The 25,243-nt window shown below is 37.0% G+C and overlaps 1 protein-coding gene across 1 annotated transcript in view; it reads right to left on the bottom strand.

The window, feature by feature from the left end:
* Positions 1-250: 250 nt before the first annotated feature.
* Gad1 (glutamate decarboxylase) overlaps positions 251-25,243 on the bottom strand; it is a 153,320-nt gene continuing 128,327 nt past the window's right edge. The window contains exons 3-13 of the mRNA XM_090158186.1: positions 16,371-16,604; positions 7,098-7,188; positions 5,137-5,359; positions 4,997-5,076; positions 3,226-3,397; positions 2,836-2,900; positions 2,394-2,472; positions 2,184-2,333; positions 2,011-2,115; positions 1,093-1,182; positions 251-1,023 (exon numbers count right to left, since the gene is read on the bottom strand). Of these exons, the coding sequence (XP_090014312.1) occupies positions 850-1,023; positions 1,093-1,182; positions 2,011-2,115; positions 2,184-2,333; positions 2,394-2,472; positions 2,836-2,900; positions 3,226-3,397; positions 4,997-5,076; positions 5,137-5,359; positions 7,098-7,188; positions 16,371-16,604 (1,463 nt within the window). The 3' untranslated portion in view covers positions 251-849. The remainder of the gene's footprint in view (positions 1,024-1,092; positions 1,183-2,010; positions 2,116-2,183; positions 2,334-2,393; positions 2,473-2,835; positions 2,901-3,225; positions 3,398-4,996; positions 5,077-5,136; positions 5,360-7,097; positions 7,189-16,370; positions 16,605-25,243) is intronic.

The following is a 25,243-nucleotide window of genomic DNA, read 5'->3' on the forward strand; positions in this document are numbered from 1 at the left end:
TTTTTAATTTACTTTTTCAAAAAATAAATATCCCTTCTAACAGACAACATGTCGTATTTTAATATAATTTAGGACTTAAATTTATAAATTAAAAATTAATATATTTTTTTAAGAGTGCGGGTTTTGGGAATGCGTGGCTAAGACTTTGTACATTCACGATGGAATTATAATATTTATAAATTTAAAACAATAATAATAATAGTAATAATAATGCCAATTTCATTATCTAATCTATAATTTTTTCCCGACATCCATATTATGTATAACTCAAGCTTTTCGGTCACCATACATTTCTGTAAGATCTCTTAACTCGCGGCAATTTCATTTTATATTTATTTTTCGTTATTTCGTTTTATTTGGAAGACGTTTGGATTTTGCTGCTTTGAAATCTGGATCCAGCGAGTATTTTGAAATAGTCCTAAATAAGTCTCTCTCTGCAAGCCATTCCTTCGACATAATTTCCTAACACTTTACACTTTATTAAATTTTTCGTTTAGTCTTTTTTTGGTTTTAATATATCCTCCGCAACGTTGTTTACTAAATAACATATATTTACACTTATTTTTTCTTCACATTGGTTTTACGTAACGGCAGATTTTTTTTCTTGGAACAACATTTATAATATGAAACGGAATATATGAAATTATGACAACGTGTTTTAACCGAGTTTAAATGCCTATCAAATTTTCTTTTTTATTAACGATATCACTCGCACACCAAATTAAAAGGTTCTAGGAAAGTTTTCATTTTATTTTTCCACGTGACGCTTCGATTCTCATATCCGTGAATCTGTGCTACGAATCGTAAAGAATGCTGTGTGCTTTCCTGGCTGGTGTGATTTTGTGACGTTTAAAGGTCGTGACCTAGCCGGTCTAATTCGTCCAGGAGGAAATCAACGTCCGATTCTTTCACTCCAGGGTTGGAAATGATGTTGCGGAAGAAGTTGGGTAGTTCCCCCAAGGGCTGGTAACTGATCATAAGGGTGCCGGCGTCCATCATGCGAGCTTTTATTTGGGCCGTGATCTGTTTGAGGATATCATTACGGTACTTGTGTTTGTGGCTGTTGTATTATTTGAGGTAGGTTTCCCTTACCTTTCCTAACTTCTGTTCACGTTCTTTGTTGTGAGGCATCTTTCGAAGGCTGATGGGGATGTACCAGAAACAAACGTTGGTGCACTCGGGCTGAAAATTATCCGGATATCATTGTTTTACGTCTTTTATCAATGTTATATTTGCTCTATTTTGACTTCTAGTGTCATAGTTCGAGTTTTATACTAATACGAGCTTGTTTGAGTCTCACTTCTATAATAATTCGAGCCTTAGCTAATATGAACCCGTTTGAGCCTCACTTCTATCGTAGTTCGAAAATTAGCTAATATGAGCCTCACTTCGATCATAGTTAGAGCCTTACCTAATATGAGCCCGTTTGAGCCTCACTTCTATCGTATTTCGAACCTTAGCTAATATGATACCTTTTGAGCCTCACCTCTATCATAGCTCGAGCCTTAGCTAATATGAGCCCATTTGAGACTCACTTCTATCGTAGTTCGAGCCTTAGTTAATAAAGACCTTTATGAGCCTGAGATATCACCCGTTGAACCTTTGCTAATATCTGACAGATGATAGTTTGAGCCTTATCTTATATGAGACTGTTATGAGCCTAACTTTTAATATAGTTTGAGCTTTTGAAAATATTGCGGGGTTCGAGTTTTAGCTAAAACGTGACGCATGGTGGTGCGAACCTCAACTAATACCAGCCTGTACGAGCTTGACCTTCATCATTGTTCGTGCTTTAACTAGCATTGGTCGGTATAAGACTCACTTACTTAAGCCTTAGTTAATATGGGCTTGTATGAGCCTAACGTCAATCATAGTTCGAGCTCAATATTTATCTGATACGAGATCTTTTCCGTTTTTTGAGTCTATGGTGGTGCCCCGGATATCAGCTTAGCTTATTATTATTATTACATGGCTTAAGGTTAAACCCTTGCCCTCTAATAATGAGATTACCTCCATGATAAGATAGTATTTGTCTGGATTTTCCTTGATCTTTTTAACCATGTACTCGGTCAGTTCCATTAGATGGTCCATGTGCTTCTCGTAGCCAATGTCGCCCTACGCGTGAAAAGACCATCCCGTAATTACAGTACTATCCCTCCAAGCTATAACCTCGGGAATCTTACTTTGGCACGCCACATAAGCCACAGCTTGAAAATGTCATTGTGCCTACCGCACTGGATGACCTTGTCGCCGGTGTCGTAGGACACGTCGTAGTGCTTGTCTTGTTGGAACAGATAATCGGCACACATTTGATTACAACTGATCAATATACCCTGCGGAACAGAATGACGCGATTAGCGTGACCTCAATTATTTGAGACTTTCCGTCCTTACGTCTTCCTTGAAATGTATCGTGGAGCACTGGAGTAAAGTCGTCATCAGCTTATGTGGGTTCCACGTCACTGAATCAGCACTGTAAAGATAAAGATTTACAAGTTAAGCTAAATAATCTATTAGACCAATTCACGTATCGGTTTCAAGAAACGTTCAGAGCGAAGCCATTACAGGTTCAATTTCAATGTTTTTATTTACACTAGATGGCGCCAATATAAACTTTTTAGCAGAAAATATAAAAAAGGTCACCTAAGATAAAAAAATAAGAATGAACTTACGTAGTAATTAGCATTTTCCCGGTTTTTAAGTAATTTAAAAGGTCTACGTTTCAGAATGCTGGCGCCATCTGGAGTATTTATAAATCTATCTCTAATGGCGTTACCACTGTGAAAGGATCTTCTCCTTTGACAAACGTGTATTGGTCAAATGTTAGACAACTCACCGCTCGATTCCGGCCATCCTGGTCTTGTACTTTCTGGACAAAAGTAAGCCTCCTCCCCACGCAGCCTACGTATTTTAAATTGCATTACGTTTTAACTAAACGCTGAAGCGTATCAAAACCTCCAGAAGTAGCAAACGGGATTTTTTTTTCGCCGGTGCTAACAGGCTGCTGAAGTTATCCCTCGAAAAAGGGATTCCGTCGACTTTTGCGCCATCTCTGTTCGTTTGAGACAACCAAGGCAAAATAAAAATAGCTGCTTCTACCTCATAGAGATGGCGCCAAAGTAGATTGAGTCCCCTTTCGGAAGCAAGTTTACAGCCACCAGTGAAGCCGCACTCCGCAGCCGTTTGCTAGCCCCCAAGCGTTATTATTCCAAGGTACAAGTCTTACATCAACGTGAAGCCACATGCCGTGTTTCTTGCAGATGTCGGCGATTGGGTGGATGGGGTCGAAAGCACCGCAAACAGTCGTCCCGCTGGTGGCATTGACAAAAAACGGCTTGTTGCCCTTGTTCTTGTGTTCAACTATTAGCCTCTCCAGTTCGGTCGGTAACATGCGACCTCTGACAATCAATGATTAAATTACATTAAAGATAATAGCCTCGTAGCCTAGATTCGAAATCACTGCCTTGCCTGTAATCAATAACGGTTACCCACTTGCTGCCGGAAATCCGAACAAAATTACCTCCATAGTTACCATGGTAACCAGTGAACTACAGCAACCGATAGAGGCCGAGTTTTCGGAGGTCACGTGCCGCAAGTGGGTAATCGCTTCTTTACAAAACCGTTAAATCGGAAAGCTCTCTGAATTCGAATATAGACTACGGAGTTCTATATATTATCTTTGGTGAAGTGGAAGAATATATTATATATCTTAAGACAGGTGTATCCATCTCCCTATCCTGCTCTGTTACTCGCTTGAAACATCTACCTGCGCAGGTTCTCTCCGATTTTGCAAAAACCTTTCGGAAGAAACCATGCAGTATTGGGGGATTAAATCAATCAAACCAAGGTAACCCTATCGCTTGAAACCAGTGGCGGATTAGCTACCACGAGGGCAGCTATGATTGAGATTTGGTAACCATCTGATCTTGCTACCCGATCTCTTAGGCTTAAGCCTGCTTGAAAACAGGTTTCATTGGTCAAAACTAGTGGCGAACAAACATACGCAATCTAAGTTTTAAAACCTGTTCACACTTTCGAAACAGGGGAGAAGCGTTTTACTAGCCATTAGAGGCGCCACTAGTAGCTCTGCTGAAGCGCGGGGAAAATTTTGACCAGCATATGCTATCTTATGCAAGTTGAGCAATTGAACACGAAGCGTATATATAGTCTTCGAGTCTGCTGTAACCGTGGCTATAATGATTATCTAAACCAATTCCATCTGGGAAAGGTTGTTTATAAAGAAGTACACATCCCGACGCTATGAAATTTTTAATTTTTTCGTCGTAAAGGCTAGTTCCCACTTCGCGAATTTTCGAGACGAATAAAATTTTCGCTCAACGAAAAAAGACGCGTTTTTTCGTCGCTGGGGAAGCGGTTCTCACTTTAGCGCGAAAATTTAAAAACGCTGAAAACAACTCTTGCGGGTTTTTAGTAATGTTTTAGGCCTAACATAAAACATCAGTTCAAAATGAACCAAATGGATGTTCCTGTTGATAATTTCAATAAATAAACGATTCTATTCCTGAGATAATTACCTTTACTTCAGTATCTTGGTCAAGTTGACTGAGCCGCTTTTCTAAAGACCTAGGCTTAATAAGTGACGGACGGGAGCGGAAGAGATCGAGGGAACGCGTTTTCTGATTGGCTGAAGCTTTTTATCGCCGAGGTGTGGACGTCAAAAAAAAGAACATTCGCTAGATACCGTGGAGACGCGACTTTAGCGGCGAATTTGAAAAAAATCGCTAATTTTATTCGCGAGCGTCAATTTTCAGCGCGAAAATTGTTTTTTTCGCTAAGTGGGAACTAGGCTTAAGGCGGAGTAATACACGCGGCAAATGTTACGCCACGATGCGATTTACACATGCGCCATTTAGCGATAAAATCACGCCCATTTGAAACGGTCTAGAACCTGAGAAGGTACTTGTTTCATTTGAATGGCCTAGATGGATACTTCTCTCGCAAGAGACATTTTATAAGCTTCTGGTGACGATTCCTACCCTTCGTCGCAAGGCACCTCAACCACGTAGTCCGTGCCCAAGCCCATGGCCGCCCCTGCCCCCTTGATGGAGTAATGACACTGGAATAGGGAAATTAACGTTAGAAACGCGCTTGGATAATTGATAAGTTCGGTGTTTACGTGTTCGGAGGTGTACATGACTAGTTGAGGCAGAGACCTGAGTCCTTTTTCCTTGTAGTCGGGGAACATTTTATGTCTGGCAGCCAGCGCGGCGTACAGGTTGGAGATGGAACCGCCCGGGGCTAGAATGCTGTCTCCGTTCTTGAACCCGATGATGTCTCTCATTTTCTTCATCACTACAGTCTCCATCAGGATGAATACTGGCGCGATTTCGTACGTGAACCTGCAACAACGTGGCTTCTCCGGTTAGTTGATATAATTACCGTGTGACTAAACGTCGCGACTGTTCCCAATAGACGCTTCAATAAAAAACCTTGCTACGTGGCGAAAGGGGGATTGCTGAATTAAATAATTCTGGTTGGTCGGTTACCACTTTACCAGACTAGCCTGGCTTAATTTTTCCTTAATCTTAATTCTCCTCGACGCAAAAATTTTCATTTAGGCCTAACACAAGTTTTTTCTCATCGACGCAAAAATTTTCTTTTAGGCCTAACACTAGTTTTTCTCCTTGACGCAAAAAGTTTCTTTTAGGCCTGTCGACGTTCACCATCGAGGCTTCATTGTGAAAACTCGGAGCTACTCCTACCGCGTTGAGTTTGCAAGTTCTCCCCCCACTGTTCTTCTGTTTCCCCAGTCCATAAAAACGTGTTGACGTTAACGGTAATAGTAAGTGTAGGGAGCGGTTGGCTCGCGTGGCATGAAGGGCTTGAAACCACCCTCCTACGCATTGTAACCCGTCCCTCTGAATTAAAAGTCGCTAAATGGCTTGAGTATTATCGGTTTAATTGAAGCGCCTATTTTCATTTGTCCAAACTAAGTAATTTTTTAAGCAGATGATCTTAGTATTCATATAATTACCACAACCCTAACTCTAACCCAAAGTAACCACAACGAAGCGAAAACCTAGCTAGCCCAAAAAGAAACAAGGTTACGTAAACCGCAGAAAATTAATGTTTAGTAGCTTCTAATATTAGACAGTTTCAGCAAAACGTCTAAATTTCTTCCTGACGCTGGAACCAAACGGGGGAAGTGATGTAGCCGTACGAGTTTTTCGCATTTTCATGTGTTGCTGAAAATGTTTAATTACTGGTAGCTTTGTGGGGAGTGAGAACTAAATGACGTCATACAGAAAAAGGTTAGTGCCTCTGAGAAAATAATAATCCATTGGGATAGTACTGATGCTTTGGCAAGGCTTAAGAACTGTATCACTAGGCCCTTTTATGTCATAATATTCTTCTAAATTATCTATCCTAAGCCTCGGCATGGCAAAGAGCGCGTATTAGGCCTAATTAAATTGTTTACCAAAAATGTGTAGTTTCACCAGAAATAGCTCTCATAAAAGATTTAGCATGCGGAAGATAGTATTACTATTATGGCTGTGCGAGTATTCGGCCTTTTTTGAGGTCGAGTACTTGAATTCGTAATCGAATAAGTAATTGGAGAATACTCGTCAATTACAGAGTACCAAAAAATTGCACATTCGGGTACCCGATTACTCGAATGAGCTGCTTTCTAAACTCGGCGAATATTTGGTTTTTCTATCCTCGTTGCTTGAAAACTCAAAACGGGGTTTTTACAACTTTTTTGGGGGTAATAAACGGTACCTACAAAGTAATGAAAACTGTGGTTCATTTAAATTAAAGGAATTTTTTTTCAGCATTGAAAGTTACTTGATACTCCTTTTAAATTTAATTTCATAATTTCTTGATTAAACCAGCTTCTAATCAAGTACTCGATAACGCGACTCGTTAAAAATATTACTCGAGATTTTGTTTAGTTACTCGACTCGAATAAGAGAAAGTTTCCCCTTAATCAAGTACTCGATTACTCGACTCGACTTCAAAATTACTCGACTCGAATACTCGATGAAAAAAATTGATACTCCATAACCGACTCGATTGCCTAAAACCACAACTCCCACAGCCCTAATTTCTATACAAAATGGATGGCTGGTAACGTACATGTTGGTGTTGGCCGTCGCGGTCAGCCACTCTCCGGCCATCGAAACGATGTCCAGGCCGCATGACAGTTGGTTGAAATAGTGAGGATGACCTGACCAAGAAAAAATTTCCATTTCATATCTACAAACCTTTACCATATTTTTTTAAAACATAAAAAATTACCAAAATATGGGAGTTAAAACCAGATTGCAATGATTAAAACTTGACCTTCCCTGCCATGGTTATATACTCCCTTTAAACAACAGCTATAAAACGGTTCTGATCACGAAATCCAGTTTTAATGATTTCAAAATCCATGAGATTTTTTTAAATATTTATAAATTCAAAATACCGTTAAAGTAACTAAATAATTCACTTCACGAGAAAGGATTTGTCTCTCTCCTTAAATGTTTATCACTCACGCTCTGAGAAAATTTAAAATTGACAATTTATCGACGCACTATTTTCAGTTATTGGAATGGGTGTTATTCCTATTTTCCTCAAGCGGCGGTTTTCGGAAGCTTTCGTGTGGAACATGATGAAGCCATTGAGTTGGGAATATTAATCTAAAGGTCCAATCAAAATGTCGGATTTCAGTATTTCGCGAAACAAGTTTTTAAAAAATAAGAATACTGCCGTCTGCTCCCAAATGACAAGAAAACTTTATCATTCTATCCGTGGCGCCGTCTATCTCTCAATGGTTCGTTCGAATAAGACGCGTTTTCCGGCAAAAATATTTTTTTTCTCAAAAATAATGGATGGCGCCAAGGGTCATATGATAACGTTTTCTCGTAATTTTAAAGGAGACGGCACATTCGTAATTTTCAAAAACTTGTTAGATTAATATTCCCAACTCAATGGATGAAGCAGACGCTATTTTAACAGGGTTGCCATGCATTTTTCGTGCTAAATTATTTATTTCACATCGAAAATGTATGGCAACCATGTTAATAAGTCGCTGGAAAACAGGGTTGCCATACATTTCCGATGTTAAATAAATAATTTTGCACCAAAAATGCATGGCAACTCTGTCTTCGCCCGAAGTTCATAAAAATGCGTGGTCCATCTAGAAATTGATTTCAGTAAACATTTCATACACACTTACGTAAAACTAAATTTATTAACTTATGTAGATATTTATCCCTGAAGTTTCGTTATTACGAAAGTAAACCAAGTAATTTCTGTGCGTTATTTATAAAGACGTGTAGGTTGCAAAGGATTTATTATTCCGCGTCTCAGGGCGTAAATTTTCTTTTGACGTTTGGATATTTTTGCGCGATATTAATTAAAATTGACTTTTCCGGGAAAGTAGCCAATGAGAACCTTTCCCGCTGTTACGCCGAAAATCAGAGGACAAGCTGTTACTGGGAAATCCACCTCTCCCTCTTTTCTGGCATTCCTGCTTTAATGGGTACGGTAAACTTTTACACGATGTAGCCTCATGTAGGCCGGAATTGCAGAGTCGTGTATTGAGCTATGCCAGAATGCCTCCTTCCAGAACGTTCGAGCCAAGTTAGTCACCCAAAATGCTTGGGATTTTTGGGGGTGCTACTAAATCCCCTATATAATATCCCTACGATAATCCCCTCATTTTGGCAGGGAATCTCCGCCCTGCTTACTACGCCTTTGCATTTTTAGCCTCTTTATCTCTCTCTCTCTCTCTCTCTCTCTTTTTGAAAGTACGCTTACACATAGATTATGTATTTTAATTATTTTTTTTGGTTTACAATGTCCCTGTAAAAGTTACCACGGTTTAAAGGCTGTGTTTTCAAAGTTTATTCCTTGTGCATTACTAAGGTCTTACTCGGAAAGTTATCAAACGATAGCACTTTTGTAAATATTACAAGGCGAAATTACCAAGTTTTCTAATTGAGTAACAGATGTCGCCTGTGTTACAGTGAAAAACGATTTAACAATTATTATTTTAAATGACGTAAATTCAAAATAGTTCTCTGATTGAGTAGTAGATGGCGCTGGACTCCTGATTTACCGTGGAGAACGATTTAACAATTATTATTTTAAATAGGTGAAATTCAAAATAGTTATCTGATTGAGTAGTAGATGGCGCCTGGCTCCTGAGTTACCGTGGAGAAAGATTTAACAATTCAATTTTATTGTTTTAAATTATCTATTTCACGCCTAGGCAAATCTGCACGACGGTATACTGCGATAGAAGGTTTTCCCACGTTTACACAGTGAGTTGTATCATGGGCCAAATAATGATAAATCATTTATCATTATTTGGCCCATGGTTGTATATTACAATCTTCTTTCAACCAATCATCTATCACTAAGCAGGGAGGGAGGGAAAGGCGCACGCGTAAGAATTTTGCATCAGACAATAGAAATTATATGGGTCCCTACTGAATTTTCACCCTAAAAGGCCATCAACATCGCTTCTAGTGGCAAAAACATTAAATTCGTTGATTAATTGAAAAATTGCTAATGTAATAACTAACAATTTTAAGTAGTAAAATAACCACCATCGAAAATTCAAAGTAGTTCTCTGATTCGCTAAAAGATGGCGCCTGTGTTTCCGTAGAGAACGATTTAACAATTTACTTTTTCGTGTCTTTTAGTCTACTGCTAGTTTTATTTTCTTCCGTCAAAACGTAATTTCCAACAATATATTTTTTTTCTGGTATTAATTACTTTATCAAGAGCTCCTATTAATTAATAAATTAGGTTTAGTAACTATGGCAGTTCAATCTTCGTTATTGTATAAATCTAAACAAATTTTACAAACGCTCCTGTCATACGATGTCGTGTCATACTTATTAATATTATGTATCTTATGGTATACTAAAATACCTAATATTCTGGGAAAAATCACCTAATTTTTCTTGAAATATGACTTTATTATACGGTGGTTATTAAAAGTTGCAACAACTGTTTAAATTACTCATGGAAACCGTTCCTTTCAATTTAAGACAAAAGAGAACTTTGAACTTCAAAATAACTCTGGCTAAATTTCCGCTCCGTTAAATAAGGCGGCTAATTCCTGTAAGCCACCCCACCCGCGGGAGAGTTTCGGCAAATCGAAATGTACGTGAGCGGGGTACGGCTTTGAGGTCCCGTATGGCACCCATCGATTTTTGGGAACCATCCCCCTCGCGTCATAAGTGGGAGAAGTCAGCGCGGCGTTGTAATATATAGTTTCGCATCCGGCGCGCAGAGGGCAGCACCGTGTGTGTGGCCAGCTGATATTGACACGACCAGTTTCCCCCGTTCTCCGCCCCGACATTCTCGCTCTTGAGCTTCTCCCCTCCCGCCCCTGGTAGCATTCTTCCCCTCAAAAGCGATACTGGAAAGAGAGAACTGAAAATAACTTTTCTTTTCTTCTTGTTGTTGCAATTCGATAGATGGTTCTTTCTCGTTGGAAGGTCGATATTTTTGCCGCATTGAACAATTTCATACTTTTTTTGTTGGATGAAAAACTTCGCGGATTTTTTTAGGGCGTTTCTTCATTGAATTCGGTTTATTTTACTTTGTTAAAAAGATTTCACCATTTATTTGTAACCTAGATTCAATATTTCGACATTTTCACACTAGCTTTTGAGGAAAATTTGGTTTTCAAATATAAATGGCCAATCGAGTTGCTATTAGTTTGAAATGAAGTTCCACAACTTAATTGTTGCGAATACATTTTGAAAAAAGATTGTTAATTTACTATGATATTGTTATATTACCAGTTAAAGTATAATTAATCGAGATATTTAATAGTAATGGATGTATTTTGATTTCTAATAAATTTCGTCACAGATTAACTCGATTGTCGCCCAACGTTGTTGTACAAAAATGTTGGATAGATCTTGTACAATCGCTACTGAAATTCGGCGTCAATTGTTGCTAATTGTCATAAAATAATAGTAACCAGAATTTTTAGGGAAAATATAATTAAATTGAATTAATATAGTATAATTGGTCTAATTTATATATAACCTTTTTTCTTGAGATTTTATTAATTTTATATCTTCTTAATTTTAGTACGCATTTCCATCCTTAGATGGCAGACGTAGTCCGGATGAGTCTAATTTTTGCTTAGAATAGGCCCTTCAATAAAACATCTTCAAGGAAATCGCCAAGTCTAAGTAATATTTACGAGAGCCAGGACCTGTAAGTTACTGTTTATATAGTGCTTGTGGAAATAATGGAAACTTTTCACCTGTAATGTATGCAACAAGACTTAGCAAAACACGACGTTCTGTTTCCATTATTTCAACAAGCACTATATAAACAGTAGCTTGCGGGTCCTGGCTCTCGGAAATATTTCTTCTTGAAGATTCCCTTGAAGATGTTTTATTGAAGCGTCTATTTGGTTTCGTTTTTTATCTCTTAGAGAGGAGCCTCGCTTGAAAACTTTATCGAAATACGCCAATCTCGGGGTTCCAAAAAGTGTCGGTAGATGGTGCTCTAGCGACGAGGGCCGTTTTATTTATCCAGTCAGTCACTGCGTTAGATTTTCCGCACTCGAGTCAACTCTCTCAATCTGAAGCAGATCCGACGGCGGAGCTGTCTGGAAAACAGCCGCCGCTGCTCCGTCATCTCGCGCCTCCCGCGCAGCATCCTCTCGACGAAGCTAATCGCGGGGATCATTCTCCTTTTCTCCGCGCCAAGTGTCCCCGCTTGGACAATAAATTAGAAGACGGGATAGAAGTGACATCACGGACAGATTTTGTCTTCTCCCCCTCTAACCGCCATCCCACAAAAAAACACACAATTATTCTGCACCATACTTCTTGTACATGACCGATTGTGGCATATTTTACGTACCAATTAATCCAAATTTATTATTATTTTTTGGCCGAAATCAATTTAGCTGAGTTTGTTTTTAAGAAAATTAATTATGATGATTCTGATCCATGAAAAGGATATTTAGCGGATTTTGATATAAATACCAAAACCTATTTCGCGGATTCAGATCTAATTACCAAAATCTAGTTCACGGATGATAATTACCATAGAGAATTCCGCGGATTCTGATCCTATAGTAAAACCTATTTTAAGGATTCTGATCTATTTCCTAAAACCTATTTTCCGGATTCTTCTCTATTTCTAAAAAACCTATTTCACGAATTCTGATCTATTTCCCAAAAACCTATTTCACGCTTTCTGATCTATTTCCCAAAACCTATTTCACGCTTTCTAATCTATTTCCCAAAACCTATTTCACGCTTTCTAATCTATTTCCCAAAAAACCTATTTCACGCTTTCTGATCTATTTCCCAAAACCTATTTCACGCTTTCTAATCTATTTCCCAAAAACCTATTTCACGCTTTCTGATCTATTTCCCAAAACCTATTTCACGCTTTCTAATCTATTTCCCAAAACCTATTTCACGAATTCTGATCTAATTCCTAAAACATATTTATCGGATTCTAATCTATTTCCTAAAACCTATTTCACGGATTCATGACTATACTGAATAGCGATACTATTTTGATTATTTTGGCCTGTATGGCTGAATAGCCCTAGCCCATATATACCCCAATATTTGAGCACAAAAAGGATCTTATTCCCTAAACTCATTTCATGAATTCAGATCTAATTCCTTAAACTCATATCACGGAGTCAAATCTAATTCCCTAAACTCATTTCATGAATTCAGATCTAATTCCTTAAACTCATATCACGGAGTCAAATCTAATTCCCTAAACTCATTTCATGAATTCAGATCTAATTCCTTAAACTCATATCACGGAGTCAAATCTAATTCCCTAAACTCATTTCATGAATTCAGATCTAATTCCTTAAACTCATATCACGGAGTCAAATCTAATTCCCTAAACTCATTTCATGAATTCAGATCTAATTCCTTAAACTCATATCACGGAGTCAAATCTAATTCCCTAAACTCATTTCATGAATTCAGATCTAATTCCTTAAACTCATATCACGGAGTCAAATCTAATTCCCTAAACTCATTTCACGAATTCAGATCTAATTCCTTAAACTCATATCACGGAGTCAAATCTAATTCCCTAAACTCATTTCACGAATTCAGATCTAATTCCTTAAACTCATATCACGGAGTCAAATCTAATTCCCTAAACTCATTTCACGAATTCAGATCTAATTCCTTAAACTCATTTCACGGAGTCAAATCTAATAGTTGATTTTATAAAATAGAAAGTGGTCTTGCCCAACTTGTTAAAATGTTGCTCTTACCTCACAAAACACAGCTTTATTGGTATATTTTGCGCACGAGCGATTTGCACGCGTGCTAAAAAAACCTATATTTCTCGCGACTGTAGCGCGAGCTAGTAGGCTTGTGAAAGTAAGATTGTGACGTAAGAGCAACATTTAAACAAGAAGGCCACGTTACTTTATAAAAAGAACTATTCCCTAAACTCATTTCACGAATTCACATCTAATTCCCTAAACTCATTTCACGAATTCACAAATAATTCCCTAAATCTATTTCACGAGTTCAGATCTAATTCCCAAAACCTATTTTGCGGATTCTTATCTAATTCCCAAAACCTATTTTGCGGTTGATTTAGATCTAATTCCCAAAATCTATTTCACGGATGATTTAGATCTAATTCCCAAAATCTATTTCACGGATGATTTAGATTTAATTCCCAAAATCTATTTCACGGATGATTTAGATCTAATTACTATTTAGCGGATTCTGATCGGAGTAAAATTATTTTTCGGATTCTGATCTAATTTCCAAAATCTATTTTGTGGATTCTGATCTAATTCCTAAAATCTATTTTGTGGATTCTGATCTAATTCCTAAAGCCTATCTCGATGAGTATTATCTATAATATATATATATATATAGGGTCAATGGAGGTAAGTGTGATCAAAATATTTTTTTTTGGCGTTTACCTAAAATTACTCTTAAACTAAAAATAGCACCCTCTTAAGAATTGGTACAATTAATACGGCCACTTTATCCTACACAACCACGCAATCAAATATAATATCAATTAAATAGTGATATAAATATTTATTATTTAATTTAACTCCGTTACTGATCACACTTACCCCCAAATTGCGGGGCAAGTGTGATATGGGGGTGGGGTAATTGTGATCACTTGAAATCCTTGACCAATCGCAATAAATTTGCACACAGAGGTTAAAAATGTTGTCCCAATAAAGCTATATTTTTTTCGTAGATCTAAAATAATATCTTCGTGTGGTCACACTTACCCCAAAATGCGGGTCAAGTGTGATAGGAAGGTTGGTTAATTGTGATCTAGTGAAATCCTTGATCAATCGCAATGAAATTGCATACAGCGCATAAATATGGTGTCCCAATAAAGCTCAATTTTTTTCATAGCTGTAACATAATATCTTCGTGTGGTCACACTTACCCCGCACCGCAAATTTTGAAAGACCTTTTTCAGATTAAATTTTGAAAACCTCAAAATGTTAGCAAAAACACCAAATTTTCCTAGCAGGTAAAAGGTTAAGCAGACTACAAAATCCAAAATGTAATATCGGTTTGTCAGTTAGAAAAAAATTTACAGAACTTTTCTTTTGGGCATAAAATCTCTAAACAGGAGTAGAAGAGTATAAAATTTTTTCAACTAAAATATTTAAAAACTAAATTTAATTCAAATTAGTATTGAAAATATACAAAAAGTGTACAATTAAGTATATTTCAATATCCATTCATCAAATATTATGTTATAATATTATTTGGGGAAATAATTAGGGGTGATCACACTTACCCCCTGATCACACTTACCTCCATTGACCCTATATATATATATATATATTATTCTATAAAACCTATATTTCTATGATTCCTAGTCAAAATAATCCTATATTTCAATGATTCCTAGTCAAACTAATCCTATATTTCACTGATTATTAAATGATCCAAAAAACCTACGCTTGGCTTATTATCTCCAACCAAAAATTATTTTGCGCTGATTCCCATCAAACAGTATAATGTGAAATTATAGATCCGGATTCTGATTTTAATTTGGTCCAACAATGCAGACATTTTAATAATACGGTTAACTTCTAAATCTCTTCCATCAATTCAGAAACGAAATCCGCTTTGCTACAAAGAGAAATTCGGTGGATAATGTATGGTTCTATGTGGATGACGACCACTTCCCTTTTTCCCGGGTACAGAGGGAACAGAGGGAACTCTGGGAACGGGGGCTCCTAGTTCGCCTACCATGAAATTGTCAGTAATTGGAGGCCATAAATAACGCCACTTTTCTTGCCACTGTCAGCGCCATCTTGGCCCGAGTACCGTTATTAAATCGGATCCCTTTTTTCCCTCACTCTCTTCGGGGCAGGAGGGGTGCACCCATCCGCCCACCCCGACTCAACTCTCTGTCCCCGAAATGATGGCTCCAACGTCCCCAATTTTCGCTCATTTCAACTTACGTCTTTTTGTAGTGTATATAAAAAGTTTTTCGATATGGGATATATATATCGGTTTTTTCGTCAGATTAGTCAGTTTGGAAAACTCTTTTATGAATGTGTATCTGTATCAATGTCGTTTTCGACGAAATTACATACCGTAATGTCATCGGAATTGGTCACGAAATTCTCTCAAAAGGTACCTTCGTTGCCAATAAAATTTTCGACGAAATTACTATTGGACGATTTCAGTCGAGAAAAATTATCAACTAAATTACTTTTTCAGACTTTTTTTTTATATATAAAACTTGGTTAAGTAAACTTAAGAATATTTTTCATATATATTTCTATATATGTATAAAGATAGATTTGGTTTACTATAGACAGGATCCTACGACAGTTAAAACTGATAAATTTATAGTTTAGTTTTGAACTCTTTTTTCTAATCGATTCGTATAGAGCACTTGATTGCCAAGGGATTTGAGAAACCAAGGTACACGAAGAAACAATATATCAGCTTAGATAAATTGCAGTTGGTACGAACATACCAGTTTTACTCATAACCGAATTGTTTCGTCAAGATTTGTTCGAATCAGTAATCAAACCTCAATTTTCCACAGCCAGGTTATGTTCATAATGAAAAAAGTGTATCTACAATTCTGTCTTAGAAAAATTACGCTAAGGACACGCGATTGGCAGGATTTCAAAACTACGGTTGTAGCTTGCTGTAAATGTCACTTAAAGGGAGTATAAAGTAAGATTTTCGTGATGGATCAAAGGATTTCATATTTTTGCTACTCGGAGAGCTACTGACTTACTTTCAGGGTATAAAGTCTGTAGGAGCCTCTATACCTACCACCAAATGCAAAATTAGGATTATTCCCACAAAGACTACCCCCAAATAACGAAACATTTGATTATCTCTTTAATGGTAAGTTTGGGCATATTTTAGCACGTACCTGTTTTGACTTGGTACTTCAGGGTGTCTTTGCAATCGACTAGTAGTTGGTCCAAATTCATGGCTTCAGGGTGAATGTCGAAGTCGAAGATTTCCTTGAGTTGGTTTGGTTGGTGGAAGTCCAGGATCTTGTTGGAACGGTCCATGGATTTGTCGATGTACTCCAGCAAAGTGTCGACCACCCTCTGCAGGAATTCCCTCGTAACATCGCCATCTTTGGCCACCGGAAACAGGTCTGTCGCGGCAATGAAGAAACAAAAGTTCCGAATGGTTACTTAATTCTTTGATTGCGTAGAAAAATTAACTTGACGTGGAAATCAGGAAAAGAACCTTCATTAGAATATAAGCCTATGTCTTTTGTTAATTATATTAATTTTAATTAAAATTAGGAATTATAAAACTAATTTTTAATATTAATGTTGTACCAAAGTAGCACCAGATGGCGATAGCGCATCAGTAACCAATTAATTTAACATTATTGCTGTAGACTCTATTTATTTATGAAGTCGTTCCGTAATTAAAATAAATAATAAAAATGGGATGTTTCCGTTTGAGAAATCATGTAGTCTAAATACGTTTTTGTTTTCATTTATAACGGGAAAAAAATTCGCGACCGAAAACTATCGCAACGCCCACTTTAAAGCTAGAAAGGTAGCGGTTAAAGCAGACGTTAATAGTTTTTCATCATCGTTATTCGTAAATTTGACTTTATAAATAATATATTTGCCTTTTAATATGATTTTTGCATGGTTATTTAAGAAAAAAAAACGTAATTTTTATATTGTCTGTAGCAGATGCCAGATCATAGGCACAACCTCTGAGAAGCTAGCGTCGTTACGCCACCTAGACTCGTTTCGGTCGCGAATACCGTTTGATAATACTGAGAAAAACCAAATTGATAGAAAAACTAAAATGAAATAGAAGTTTCAATAGAATTCTTATCAAAGTCCAAGATAGAGTTTGTGCTACCACGACCGGACATACAACTATGATTTCTCTGGACATTTTCCAAAGCTTAGAGTTATTCTCTTAAAACGTCTCACAGCATGCTCAAGAAGATGAGCTAAGTATTTTTGTTGAAGCGTTTATCCCACAATCTTACAATATTTTTTGTTTACACCGCTTAATGGAATCTTATAAGTTAAGCCTTTGTAACGATAACTATAACATAAAGCTATTATTTTCGATATTTCCCGGCGGGCACCGCTCTTTCTAAGGTTTTTCATCCCTCGGGATTAGCCCCATTTTTTTCTAATCGTAGGAAAAATTGTAGGAGAGTGTCGGGTGAAGAGTGACTTTTAGGGGCAGCGACGTCATAAAAAAGGAACGGGCGCACGAAGCGTGGCATCTTGATCTTGGCGTGTGCCGGCTTTGAGCGCCCTCTGCCCGCGATATTTATTGAAAGGAGGAAACTGGAAGCGGCTTCTGACTCTGCCCGGGCGAGATAAGCGGACCTCTTTCGCCTCGCTTCGTCAAACGCGGCTGTTGCCTCCGATTCAACCCGATTCCAGCGGCTGCCGACGCGCCTCGATCCGCGCGCCGCCTCTCTACAGTGACGTCCCGTCAGTGATGCTATATCGTGCAAATTAAAGTTCCCTTTCACGCCGTTCAAATATCCCCTTTTCGGAACCATTATTATTTCCTAGTTTTTCAAAAACTGAGAAACATTTCGTATTTACCTTAAAAATTACATAATTTATCCTAGGAATTACAGTTGTAAGTTGTAATTTTGTATTTTCCCGAAAAAAATAAAATAAAAAAGGTTTTTTATTCCATGATTAGTCTAATATTGTTCACTAATCTAAATTTAGCTGAATTTTCGCCTCGTTTTTTCGATACAAAACTAAACCTCTAGTCTAGAATAAAAACCCTTAAAAAGTAATGTTTCAATTTTTTGTTATTCCGATTTCGGGAAAAGTTTGCGCAATTCGGAAAATTTTCCGGAAATTTTAACAACTATAAAAAAATTACTAAAACAAAGCAAGTTTGATACCGCGAGGTGTTACAAATTCCACCGTCGCAATATTTCATTTAAAGAAGTGGCCTATTTTCATTTATACAGTGGCCCACTTTTAATTCGCAGCCTTAAACTTATAAGTTATAGCCCATAACCGGATGGAGCTATTTACATATTTTTCAAAGTCACTGAACTAAGAAATCTTAGTTTCAAATCTACTCTTATTTTTTTTTTCTTATTCGTGTTTGTGTAACCATAATTATGTATTCATTTGTGTTTAGGAAAATGTCGAGATTATTTTTAGCTTTGCGACCAATACCAATCACATCCTGAAATAAATCTCGTTGGTTCCCTAAAATGCGATTGAATAAAAATATCCTTTTTTTCCAGTCATACATCTGGAAGTCATTTTTTTTGTTTGTATTTCTCTTCTCCGTGTACACCAGTGTATTGCTGTTGGAACACTTCTACAGGCGCCAGTAGGCCAAACATAGACCAAATTTAGCAATGCGGCAACCATAGACCATGTACTCCATAATATTAAATTTCAAAGTAAATTATTAATTGTATAAAAAATAGCACCAAATGAAGAATCTAGCTAGATAGCGATTTGAAAATGAAATGAAATCGATAACGATAAATAGGGCTTACATTTGTAGCACGTAAATGATATGCTGTTAATTGAGGCTTCATTTTACTTGTTGTAGTTAGACGGTGAGCACATACTATCTTCGGTATTAATTATCTTCCGTTTTCGTGGGAGGCTATTTATTTTTAGTTTAGTCTAAAATTGTGTTCAATGTTTCGCGAGTTCTGCTACACAATTTTATTTGAGAAATTAAATCCGGGGTTTTTTCGCTATAAAAAAACCAAAAACCCAGATTTGCGCCCCCACTAGGGATTTCGCGGATTTTTTTCAGATACAAAAGGGGGGAAAAGTTTGGGAACTACTGTCTAAGAGTATAAGGATTAGGAGCAAGGCTAAAAATCGCCTTATTATATTCATTATCTCAAAGTACAAAATAAACGGAGCGCATTACAAGCCACGTTCATTAGTCTTTATTGGAGTCATTGTATCCCAATATACATTCTTGGTCATCCTTAACTATGTTGTTTATGCTACTATTGTAAGAGCAGAAAAACTAATGCTTAGTTTTTTCCCTATCCGAATATCGTTTTTTACGGTCGCATTGTGACTTTGGCCGCGACATCTCTTATAAATGACAAGCAATAGATCTGTAATGAGTGCGCCATTCAAGACGAAATTGGTTGTCGCCTTTTTTTCACTCGTCTCCGAGAGGAATCAGAAGCGCATGCTATGCACCCCCAATTCTTTTATGGCTTGTATATTGTTCCGGATGGGGGCGCTGTGTTTGCGGAGGGAAAGGCGGGGAGAAGGAGGGGGCCCAAAAACCTTTCTGGGGTCACGTTTCTCGTGTCTCTAATTCTGACGTTTCGGACAGCTTGTCAATTGGGCGCCCTTCTACGCGGACCCGCGTTGTTACCAACTTTCTTCTCAGTCACTCCTCTCCTTCCTTCTCTCTTGTTGCTCATAATAACAATGCCGTTAGTAATAGTTAAGGATTGAGCGTGGAAAAGCAATTAGCCCCTTCTATCCACTGGTAGTGCTCATCCAGAATTTCGAGATTTCCGGATGTCTAGGCTGTATTATTGGGTTTGTTTACGTCTCCTATACAGTAAAATGATGAACGTCATTTTGTCGATGGAAATATTTTAATTAATTAAGGTTAAGTGCGTAATTATAGCTGTAAAGTTGACGGTAATGAGAGGTATTATATATATATATATATATCTTCGAGATAATTAATGGCAATATTTTGGAATTTTTTTATTTTGCAAACTTTTCTTCTCCCTGAACACCGGTGTACTGCTGTTAGAACACTTCTACAGGCGTCAATAGGCCAATAATAGACCAAACTTCTAGCGTTTTTTAAGCTATCGTTATAAATTAATAAATTAGGTAACATCAGAAATAAATAATATATTTCTCATTGATAAGTATCGTAATGCTGCTAATTTTATTTTCTTGAAACGCGCACCTTCGTAAGATACCGCTTACATGTCATATAGGAACGTTATTACGTCAACGAAATCTGGTTTAATAATAATAATCAGCTAGGCTAATACCCAAGGCACCACCAGTAGCTCCTAGCCATCTAGTGACTTTTAATGCCGGGTTACAATGCGTAGGAGGGTGGTTTCAAGCACTTCATGCCACGCGAGCCAACAGCTCCCTGCACTCACTATTACCGTTAATCTCAACAAGGTTTTATTTTTTATTTAAGTTTAAGTCGTTAGTTGGAGAACATTTTCAAACGGTTTGGGTAAATGCCTCTGCCGCTCGACGGGAAAATAACGTATTTTAAATTTACCTCGAGCTAAATATATACTTCTACGGTAACTTAATTAACATAACATCATTTAACCTTTTACATAGCTTACGCGAAGTGCATCAATATTATTCTAAGGGATTAAACGATATGGTATACAGCCTATATATCAGCTATTCGTGACCGATTATATCGGTGGTAAAATCAGCCGATATTCACAAAGTTTTCTATCTTAACAGTAGTGTATATGATAAAAAAGGCAAAGGTGTAATAATAAGTAAACTGAAATTTCATCAATTTGAAGAAAATCAGCAATTTTTGGTAGATAAAAAATGAGCACGCTTAAATTGTAAAACACAGACAAAACCTACGATAATGACAATTTTATCCTAGAGTGAAGATTTTTCGAACATTTTACCAATACATGGTTTATTTGTTCGTCCAAATTTGGCCAAGATGACGACCATGGTTTAAAGGCATGGCATCAAAGGGAAAATAATAAGGACACTACTAGCCTTTTTTTTATAGAGATATGATGACGTCACGTGAGAAGGTACAGACTTTATAAAAAGAAATCCAAGGTGACAAAGCCGACGGCATTTAATTTAGCGCGAACTTGAGACCATTAATCAGATCATAACGCTCGGCGAAGTGTCAAACCACCAGGATAGTCACTTCCGCTCTAAAATTGAACGCCAAATTTCGTCGAAAATGTTCGCCAGGGACAGAAGCTCTAATCAGAAAGTTTCAATTGAGAAAAAGTTGGGTGTATATCAGCCAGCATCGGGTCATCTCCAGTTACCCCGGTCGGACGGGGAGTTGGGCGACTGATTCGGACATTGAAGGACGAGTAGATGAGAGACCGCACCTCGTTATATTCTCGCTAGATGGGGCTGTAGGCGAGAGGGGACAAAATTAATTAAATGGGCCTCATCCACCGTAATACGAGAACTCTCCATCAAAACTGTCCTGGCTTCCGACTCTCTATTCACGGAGGATGGTTACTGTTGCGGAGATTGCGTTCGCGCTGGTTCCACCGAGGGCTTTCGGAGTACAGGCTGTACCTCTTCTGGGGTTGCTCGGTTCGCTGTTCACCGAGGTGTTTGAAATAGGAGCGCGCCCCCCACTCGGGTGTTGCAGGCTGACTTAAGCCCTCTTCAAATCTGAACAAAATATAACACTCCGTCGGCTTTCGCGTCGCGATTTTAATATTAAGGCTTAGTTCGTATAAGCCCGAGCTATTTAAATTTAAAATAGATTTTAAGATACCTTTAAGTCATATCTCACCATTTTTGATCTAATCTGGGTAAGATACGCGCGTAGATGGGAAAGCGCCATCTAGTTTTCGGAACTCGAAACCAGTGATTCTACTGAATAGAAAATGAGGCTTACAATTTTCATCTCCCATCTCGAAAATTTGACTCTCATTACTTCCTTTCTTAATGGTAAAATCAATTGAAATTCGTTGAATATAAGCTTTGTTAATTTTTTAAAATTATCATTATAAAATTTTACGGCTAAGGGATGGGGCATATATTTTAATTAACTTTCGTCATAAGTCTTAGAAAGTTTTATTTCAGTGGAACGGTTCACATTTCTGATTTAATTAATTTTCATTCGCAACGGTTCACATTTCTGATTTAATTCATTTTCATTCGAAACGGTTCACATTTCTGATTAATTTCCATACTAAATGTTCCCATTTCTGATTAACGTATATTCTAAACGTTTCACATTTCTGATTAATTTCCATCTAAATGTTCCCATTTCTGATTAATTTCCATCTAAATGTTCCCATTTCTGATTAATTTCCATCTAAATGTTCTTATTTCTGATTAACGTATATTCTAAATGTTTTACATATCTGATTAACTTATATTATAAATGTTTTACATATCCGATTAGCTTATATTCTAAGCGTTTCACATTTATGATCAATTTCCATTCTAAACTACTTATTTCTGTTGCATTAAGAAATTTTAATTTTAAGTGAGATTTCTGGCCAATTCTGCGGATCCCACTATTGTGATATTTGAATTTCGTGCCAAATGATACTCGTTCGCTTTCCAAAACCAGGTAACTCGAAAAATTCGTTTTGTCTAAAAATTAATTTAAATTAACGTGTTCCCGTTTCGCTATGTTATTTCCAAAACCAGGTAACTTGAGAAATTCATTTTCGATCAAATTCCTCTTGAGTTTATTAAGTTTACGTACGGGATGATTTGAAAATTTGTTCAAATTTAATTTAATATTTAAAATATATTTAATACATTTATGGTATTGTGTGTAGTTATATGTCAGTGGCATGTTGTTTTTATTTGGAAGTAATGTTTATATTTGTTATTGTTCATCTAATTTTAACTTTGTCTAAAAGTTGAACTACGCAGGATTCTATACTATCCCGAATGGATTTTTTTTTATTTTATTTAAATAGGTTGTTATAACTTTCGCTATTTTATATAAAGTTAATACTGGTCGGTTTAATATTTGAATTTTTTCATATCCATCATCTTCAAAAACTCGGGTTATAATAATTTACAAATATTTACATTAACCTCGATTTAACGTAGGTCTTTTGCAGTTCGGAGGTTGGCGGTTTTTTCAACTCCAGGCGATTTCGATTTTCGACATCAAGTATAATTTACATTTTTGGGTAAACCTTTTACCTGATCTATACACTTCTTTGCTTAAGTTCGAGTCTAACCAGAAGTATATAGTATACCTTTTAAAGAGAAGTAAGTTTCAGAAAAAAAATGTTTGTTTATATTACAGTCTATATCTCTTGCGTGAAAAGGTAAACGTTTTATTTTTATAGTCTAGATGCCCTTGCGTAAGTAGTGGATCAATTTGATTTCAAAAATATATAAAAAATTGGGCAGATCTAAATTCAATTTTGATCCAAAATTGCCATCCAAAATATGTTATATTTGATCCAATTACAATAAATGAAATTAATCTTTATTACGATTTGACCAAGATTATTTGATATCAAAAACGATATATCTTGTGTTATATTTGATCAAATTACAATGAATGAAATTAATCTTTATTACGATTTGACCAAGATTATTTGATTCATTTTAATTGGATCAAATATAACACAAGATATATCGTGTTTGAGATCAAATAATCTTGGTCAAATCGTAATAAAGATTAATTTCATTCATTGTAATTGGATCAAATATATCTTTGCTATGATTTCATCAAGGTTATTTGATGTATCTTTATAATACGTCACCCATACTTTTTCTAATTGGGAAAAAAGCATATCAGCATATTGGCCATAGGCAAAGGTCAAGTCATTTCACTTCTCTGGTAAAAGAGTGATTATATACTTCTGATGTAACTCGTTCGCGCATGAAAAATATCGCTATAACACAAATTGATAACTTATATTCGACAAAGTTGGCATATTTCTGACCGTTAAGATTAATGGATAAGAGCCCTTATCGTCGCAAACATACGGTTCTCTGTCGTTCCCTCCGCTGTACAGAGGGGTGCGGTTCCTTGGTAACGCGATACGACTAACTAATAGCCATGGCTGGCTTCACTGATAAGTCTAGGCCCATAAACGGTGGTCCCTCTTTCGCTTCGGGCAACACTTCCTTCGGTGTCCGCATCCGGCTTCAAGCGGGTACACCATCCCGGTATCGCTGATTTCGTCCCGTCGCTCCGCTATAAAATGATCATTGCGAGCTCGTCATCCTTCTCACCTTACTGATAAGCTTAAATCACAGCCTCCCCCGAATGGCATACGTATCAAGTTACCTTTACCAGGGATAGTTTCGTATTTTCCTGCAGTACACGTCATTATGTATTATACAGTGCATGGAGTATGTAATATATTTATTTTTCTCTCAAAGTATCATGGCTCAAAATTTAAGGAGTGTATTACTGCATGTGAAGAAAAGACGAGGGGCTGACCACTATCCGTGTACAAGCCCGTAGTCTGTACTCAGGGCCGGATTACCCAATAGGCCGACTAGGCCTGGGTATGAAGAATACTTAGGGACTTTTCTTTATTTCCGCGCCCTAAATATTAATTTAACTTGTAGGGAGAGCTATGCGTAATTAAACCCCCAAACCGACTGAAAAATTTGTTGGGTTTATTCTCCTAAATTTTCTAGATTGTAGATAACTCCTAATTGAAATTTGAAATAACGATACGATGTTTTAATAAAAATTGATTTATTGCGGGTTGAAAATAGTGACCCTTCTCGTCGGGCCACTGGAGAATTCTGCCCGAAAGGAGGCAAACAAAAAACGTGGAAAACTTCGCTTTCCACAATATAACACAATACACAGTAGAAACAGAATAAAATGGGTTTTATTTTACGCTAGTTGAAGGTCAGAGGGACTAGTGGGGAGCTAGGGGGAAGTACCTGTTAAGAGGGGATTAAGAAAGGGGCTTCAGAATTCGGCCCAAGAACGGTTTCTCTCTTGGATTTTAGGCTATTTTTGAAGAAAAAAGGGGTCAAACACATTCCTTATAAAGTTACAAATTACACAAATATAAAGAAAAGAAGTACCAAAATTACACTAATAAATGAAATATCAAAAATTATA

Source organism: Leiobunum rupestre, chromosome 9 (assembly GCF_980474605.1).
Source record: "Leiobunum rupestre chromosome 9, qqLeiRupe1.1.hap1, whole genome shotgun sequence".
Taxonomy (NCBI): domain Eukaryota; kingdom Metazoa; phylum Arthropoda; class Arachnida; order Opiliones; family Sclerosomatidae; genus Leiobunum; species Leiobunum rupestre.